The sequence below is a fragment of the Nanorana parkeri genome, unplaced genomic scaffold (assembly GCF_000935625.1).
Source record: "Nanorana parkeri isolate BGI_ZX_2015 unplaced genomic scaffold, ASM93562v1 scaffold59, whole genome shotgun sequence".
Classification (NCBI taxonomy): domain Eukaryota; kingdom Metazoa; phylum Chordata; class Amphibia; order Anura; family Dicroglossidae; genus Nanorana; species Nanorana parkeri.
The window spans coordinates 2,877,538-2,885,053 of NW_017306327.1; the positions used below are offsets into that span (position 1 = coordinate 2,877,538).

At 43.5% G+C, this 7,516-nt stretch overlaps 1 protein-coding gene across 1 annotated transcript in view; it reads right to left on the bottom strand.

Annotated features, from left to right (window-relative positions):
• Positions 1-6,486: 6,486 nt before the first annotated feature.
• LOC108804443 (phosphatidate cytidylyltransferase 1-like) overlaps positions 6,487-7,516 on the bottom strand; it is a gene marked incomplete at its 5' end in the record, with an annotated part of 12,229 nt that continues 11,199 nt past the window's right edge. The window contains one exon of the mRNA XM_018576178.1: positions 6,487-6,953. Coding sequence (XP_018431680.1) covers positions 6,821-6,953 — 133 coding nt within the window. The remainder of the gene's footprint in view (positions 6,954-7,516) is intronic.

Here is a 7,516-nt window from a genome sequence, read left to right on the forward strand (position 1 = left end):
TTTTCAAGTCTGCTTGTTCGACGGAAGACGTGCGACCGTACAGTCGAAACGGTCGCACGCCTTCCATACACTTTGCGATTATCGTACGATCGCGGGATTTCCCACGATTCTTGTACGATAATCATACAGTGTATGGGCACCTTAAGTCAGCTTAGCGTGAGACTTAATTATCTACAGTTTTGTTTCGCTACGTACTGGAGGTAATCATCTCTGAATTTCGTGCAGCCATAGGGCTACTTTGTAAAGCTGGCGCTATTAAGAACTACCTGAATCTGCCACAAGTGTGGGTAAAGCCACCAAAACTAGTGTCAGGGCTTTTCTGAACCTGGCACAGGATCTTTTAAAGGTCCATGCTGTCAGAAAAGTGGCACAAAGCCTTGATTGAATTCCCCCTTTTAGGCTCCACCCATGACTCTTGCGGTGTCCATCCTGATGGCACAGCGTCACACAGAATAACTAGAGGCCTGATTGCGGCAAGGTTATGGCCCGCAGCCATGACGGCATCTATGGAAATGGAAGCATGTCAAAGGAAGCAGTGGCTTTAGCATAAAAGGATACCCGATACTGGCACTGCGGTAAGGCTCCGCCAACAGCCCCGATGGCATCCATAGAGACGTGGGTGTATCATTGCTGAGGCAACTTTGCCCCGTGCAAGTTCCCAGCTACACACATTACCACGCAGCTCCCAGGGGACTCTATTTTAGCTGTGGACACTTTTTATACGAGGACAGCTTCCTGAAATCAGGAACTGTTCCCGGAAGAAGAGGATGTATGGTCACCTCACTGTATAACCCAATTATCTCTGAACTAGCGTCTCTCAAGGAAGGAAACATAACCTTTATTTCACTGGTAAGTCACAATATATGAGATTTTTGGTTTGGGGCTTAGATACGCTATACTGTTAACTTATGATCTAGCACTAGGATCACCTCAGGATAGAGATAAGCAAGGCATGACACCACTCCTTTGAATCATATGACAGGGATGTTCTCCTCTCCCAGCTGCACCCCTGATACTTACATGTGGAGAAATCACGATTGGACAGCAGTAGCTGTTCTTTGCGTGTTTAGAAATGAGGCAATGCATGCATGCAGGCAGTGCTGAGTTGTTGTTTTTTCTGCAATGTCTGGTGGAAGTTACCGAGAATTGTGTATGTTATTGTGCTGCCCATTAAAAATATACTTCCAAGTCTCTGCTTCCTGTCTGCGATTTCCTAATTTACTTATCTCCCTACAAGCCTACCAGAAAGGGTCTCTCACTGAAAACAATATACACTCAGCAGTTTCTAATGATGTCAAAACACCTAAAATGTTTCTGGTAGCCAGAGGCCAGGTCACAGTAGCTGCATTTTTATATCCCTATCCAGAATACTTTGAGAGTTAATATTCAAATTAAAACAGAAATGTGATTTAATAATGCTGACATGTGACTTTACATATGGTTGCGGGTCCATCACACTGGATATGTTGTGTGTAAAGAAAGCGGGGCTGGATACTACCTTTAACTGTGGGAATGACCAGCTGTCCATATCTGTTAGGCATTACATGTTGGGTATATAAACATTGTTTGCGCATTCTTTAGGGCATATTTTGATGCAGCAAAAACTCTTGCATTTTGCTATCTTAAAACGCATGTTACCGTAAGTAGAAATCTAATTCTTTCCTCTGACTGGTTTACATCTATGCACTGCAGTTTAGTGTGAAAGGGAATAGAAACTCTATGGGCCCATTCACATGCTACATGCACACCAGGGATGCAGCCACAGGGGCATTTCTAGGAATACTGTGCTGCTGATGTAGGGAATAGTGAGATTACTTTTTAGAGGCAGCACTGCGCCAAGGTTGGGGCCGCAGGGATATTTCAAGGAACAGTAATTGCAATGAAATTTGCAAAGGCATGACTGTACCGGCAAGTACTGATAGGGTGAGTGGGATATTTCTAGGAACACTCTCGTAGGGAATGGGAATGGTATTTTTAGTGGCATGGCTGTGCCAGCAAAGGGGCCAGTGGGACATTTCCAAGAACACTGTGGTGCTGCTGTAGGTAATGGCCATGACATATAGAGGCATGGCTGTGGCAAGAAGGGGGCCACCGAGCACATCTCCAGGAACACTGGTGCTGATGAAGGGAGTATCTATATTTGTGAAGGCAGCCCTGCACTGTGGATTGGGCCACAGGAACATATTTCAGGAACACCATGAAGCTGAAAAGTGTGCAAGCCAATTAAAGATGGTCTTTAGATTTTGTTACACATGGGCACACTTCATTTGCCTCTTCCACCATTTTGCCATTCAATCAATAAGTACATTTTTGCAAATTTTCCATAAATATTTCACAAGACAAACTTATTTTCAGTGTATTGTATTTGATAATAAACAAGGAAAATAAATATATACACTTCAAAGGATCAAAACTTTAAAAAAAAATTCAAGTTTCTTTCAATTCGTTTGCATACACATTACACATCTGGCACCATTAAGCAGCAATTTGATCTTGTTAAGTGAAAACTGTTTATGTATTCAACTTTCAGCCAGGTGGATAACAATTGTGACCATTGGGTGAAAACTAATTATTAGAACCATTTATGCATTTTGTTAGTAGCCATACATTATAATGCAGAACATGAGACATGAATAGCTGATGTGTCAAGGTGACAAGTTTCCTATTTAAGCATAAAGGTGAATCTGCCACTTTGGAAGCGCCATAAAACGGGTTACATGGTTATTGGTTTGCTATAAAACTTGGTACATGGTTACTGGGTAAAGGGTAAGCAGACTTTTACATAACGTCCCCATTCCTTTCTCAGTTACAGAGGAATAGTGACCTTCTCACCGCCATACCCTGTCTGGGGCAGTGCTGCTTTTATATCCCGTGAGCGCTATAGCTATGAAGTGCGCTGTGTGCCGAGCCCCTCAGAGGGACCGAGCAGAAAAGAAAAATAGTTTTAAAAAAAGTACAAAAAAATAAATAGAAACCGATTGTGCGGAGCTAGCAGTGACAGCTAGCTCCGCCCAACTGTTTTCTATTGTCCGGCAGTTCTGCTGCCGTCAAAAAAAAGAAAAGAAAAACATTTACGCCATAGGAATGCATTGCTAGATTCCTATTGGCTATTTCAATTTGCAAGAGCCAATAGCAAGCTAGCTATTGCACCCGCCCTCTGCTGCTGTGAATCACTAGTGGGGACCTGATGGAGAACTGCAGCAGTGGGCGGGTGCTATAGCTAGTTTGCTATTGCAAATTGAAATAGCCAATAGGAATCTAATAAGGCATTCCTATGGTGACAAATTTTTTTTTATTCTGACGCCAGCCAATGGCTCTGATCAGAATAAAAAAGAAAAAGCATTGTTTCTCTCCTGGGCGGCCGGGAGCGGGAGACTCCCGGAGCGCCCGGGAGAGTTAGGCTGTTTGGAGATCAGTGTCCCTGGTTAGCTGGTAACCAGGGACGCTGATCTCTCTGCAAGTGGCCGGAGCCAGCTGTAAGATCACGGCTGGCTCCGCCCAGCTGTCAGAAGCAGGCTGGCTCAGCCAGCTTCGGCTTTCACCTCGGCTCAGTCGAGCCGTGGCATATGCGTTCGGCTCGACTGAGCCGCCAGGCCAACTTCGGGAGCTGTATGGGCTATTGTGAATAGCCCGTATAGCAGCCCTTCGGTTCTCCTGAACCGAAGGGGTCCTGGGGCCGAAGCTAGCCGAAGGATCAGCCGAAACTACGGCTAGATCCTTCGGCTGCTTCGTGAATAGACCCCTTAGTATAGGGTTCTTACAGATCATTCGTTAGAGAAAAGCAACGATTTAAAGGAAATACACAGGCTGCCAGCACTGTCCTTGGCTTCTGAAAATGCCCACTGCCTGGCCTGTCTGTGAATAGGATTCAATACTTTAAGATGGATTGACAGGCTGCGCCCCAACCCACCATGCCCATGCACTACAATGAAGCAATGCCTTTTCTTGTGTTAGGTATCTAATTCAAATAATGGGCTGCCTTAACCCAACATGTATTAATGTGTGTGGTTAACACACTGCAAAGACGTATATGGGTCCTGAGCCACTGCATTATTCAGGCGTTTTCTCTGACTTCACTTGGAGTTTTCTCTGACACACAGGAGTTTTCTCTGACTTCACTTGCTGCACTTGTCCTGGATCAGTGACTCTGCAGGAAACGTGTACATAGAGAGACCTATAGGCTACAATTGCTGACCTTCTTATGAAAAATGGTCTCTTCAATACATGCAGTGTAGAAGTCAGCTTATTAATGTAGAACATGACAAGTGCTCTATAAAAACTGCACAGTTTTCCTAGAACGTATGGACTGTTTTTACTCGAGGTGCATTACAGTGCTATGAATGGGAAAATGTCTAAGATTCTTACAAGAATATAGCAGTTTGTTTAGTTTACAGAAGGTCTAGAAGCCGTCTACAGTTGCTCTTCGACCCATGTATCACACATAAATGCAAAGAAGGTAAAATACAACATACAGCTTATCAGTTTTCACGGATGTTGTCCTTTCCTCTGAAAACAACAGTGCTATGTACTGTTCAGCCATGGATCATTGGTCCCCCAACCATTGCTCTGCTAACCACATGAGGCCCTCAGCAAGTACATAAATATGAAAGTAAACCTGCCTTAAAAGAGAACTATGGGGTAAGTGTTTTTCCCCATAGTTCTCTTTAGGGTCACGGGAGGACATATACTAACCACCTGCCGTGACCCAAAGCTCAGTATATCGCAAGCTATTGCTCACAATATACTGAGAGTGTCGCAGCCGGGACGGATCCTGACAGTACTGTCGAAATCCATCCATCTGTGTAAGTGACAGCTGGCTCTGCCCATCTACAGGCAGAGCCCGCCCCCCCTCCTCCGATCGTTCCTCCACTCAGCGCTGAAGGATCGGAGAGGGGAATCCCGGCGGTGACTGACAGCCATTGTTCACTGCAGGGAGACGATCAGGAAGTGAGCGGATCGGCGGCATGTTTCTGCTCACTTCCCGATCAATAAAGCCGACCTGTGGCAGTCTCATTGTCACATGTCGGCTCCAACTATGAGGATGAGTGGAAATAACTCACCTCATAGCTCTCCTTTAAGAGAATTACAGGGGCTGCAATTCTTGATCTCTTCCTGAACATGCTAGTTACTGTCATGATGATGATGCAACAGCTTGAATACTTGGAGTTGCTGACCTGTAACAAGTATGTACATAGAGAGTTTCTGTTCTAGGTCAGTGACTTTGAAAGTAATAAAGCCAGAACTTGCCAGGCAACTAGCAATTTCAAGAGGTATGTGACACGTAAAGTCTTTCTCTCATGACAGAAGTCAGGTAGAGGATTATTGATACCATTTAAATGATGGCTATTATTACCAAAAGGGGTTATAAATGAATTTTTTTTTACAGACTTTAGCTAGCAACTGGTTTGTATTGTGCGTTTGTACTTTGTATATACATATTGTATTGTTTGCATATACATATTGGAGTCATCTCTATGATACTTTTTTTTAAATGTTTGCACTAACCATTACATCTTCATGGATAAGCTTTCGGGATCTACCATCTCTTTCTAAGGTCCAAGCTGTACTACTGCAAAGAAAGCTTTGGGTAGTTCACTCCAATGACATTTACACAAAACTGTTATCACTTTGGACGGACACAGCAAAGTCGCCGCAGAATTCCAAGTGTGCTCAATTTTTGTCAACAGGTAATCGTTTCCCACCCCGAGTTTAGTCCTAAAATCTTTTGAATAATTGCTGCCTTCCCCTATAATGTACCAGACTGTGTTAGAATACAATACTTCAATATAGAGTTGTGCTTCTATAAATAGACTGATTTGTTGGAGGAAAAATACAACAGCTGTCTGAAGTGCCATGCATAATGTTGCTGTTACCAGGTTTCTTTTCATACTATGGGTATGAGAGAGGCCTTATATACAGGTTTCAGTAAGGTCAACAGACTCCCTGAAACAAAGGTGGAAGTGTTAGTGTTGCCCATAGCAACCAGATTCCAGGTCAGTTTAGTAGTATGGGTTAAAAAGTGACAGTTGGACACTGACTGACACAAACTTATTTCCTCTGGTTTTCCTAAAATAACAAAAAGATCTAATATTCCTTTAAAATAACGTTAAGCTGTAATTATTCCAACAATGTTTTATGTATTGCAATCCTTATCCCCATGGAGATTTAATTTATGCCCTCTTAAACGTCTCTTGATTCCTGCAATATGTAACGGCCCATCACATCATCTAACAACCATATATTATGCAGTAACCACCTGACCATTCGTTTTACAGCAAACAATTGCCATGTCTACTGTGTACCTCACTAGTAAATGATAGTTGCAAAAACTTTTGTCCAAAAGAAAATAAAAAAAACGATACTATTTTCAGGTGTTTTTTTTTTTTTTTTTAACCTTACAAGTCATAAAATCTAATCCATAAAAGCTGTAGGAATAAATGGGAAGCCTGGATCCCGTTACTAGGAAGAAGAGTGATTGATGTACTTACTGCACAAAGTTTATGTAGTAATAAACGTAGGCCTACCCAATACACAAGTGCTGACTGATCCCGTTTTGTAGTATACATACAAAGGATTAAAACCTACTGGGCTGATAAGTACCTATACATTGGTCTTCTGGGAAGATCTCATTTCAATGATCAGATCTGTCCAATTTCCCCCACCTTTGTCCATATATATGGAAAATAAGGCAGCTTTGTGCCTTTGATGAAGAGTCGGAGAAGATCCAGGGACAGCACAGGTGGAGTCTTTGGTTGAAAGCTCTTCAGTCAGTGCAATAAGTCTGGTGCCTTTTCATGTTGGTGTCTGACACAGATTTAGCTTACAGGTCAGAGATGGATGCTGGGATGACTCCTTTCTCAATTAAATGTGCCTTAAACACTTTGAAGATGCTCAGCTGCTGTTCAGGTTGTAGCACAAGAAGTTGCTGCAAGACTTTGCTGGGGTTAGGACCTCTAGAGATGGAAAAAAGAAACCAGATGCTGTATTAAGTAAGCAAGATTATGTTTACTAAAGGACATTGGCATTCAAATAAAGATGGAGTGGTTATAACTTGGCAATCCATGATCTCTGAAATGTTTTATCATTATTTCTTCCCAAGTCGTGTAACTGTATCCATACTTAACAATGTTTGGGTTCCAATAGTACTGTTAAAGGTTTTCCCAAGTATCAGCCACTAATATGGTTACAGCCAGGGGCGTAACTGCCACGAGGCAAACAAGGCGTTTGCCTTGGGCGACAGTTTTCAGGGGGGCGGCAAAAATGCAGCCCCCAAAACAGTTAGGCAGCCCGGCAGATGAGGTGGCGCGGAGGAGTCAAAAGACGCAGAGGAGTTGGTGGGGGCGAGGCCAGGACAATGTCGGATTAGGAAGGTGCAGGGCCAGGGGGCCGCCGCACCGTAGGAAGCCGCGTCACTGCTGCTAAAAAGGACCCTGTAGAGCCCAGCAATGATTCTGCACAGCCCACCTGAGAGTCTCAGGTGGGCTGTGCAGAATCTGTGGTGGGGTCTATGGCAGGC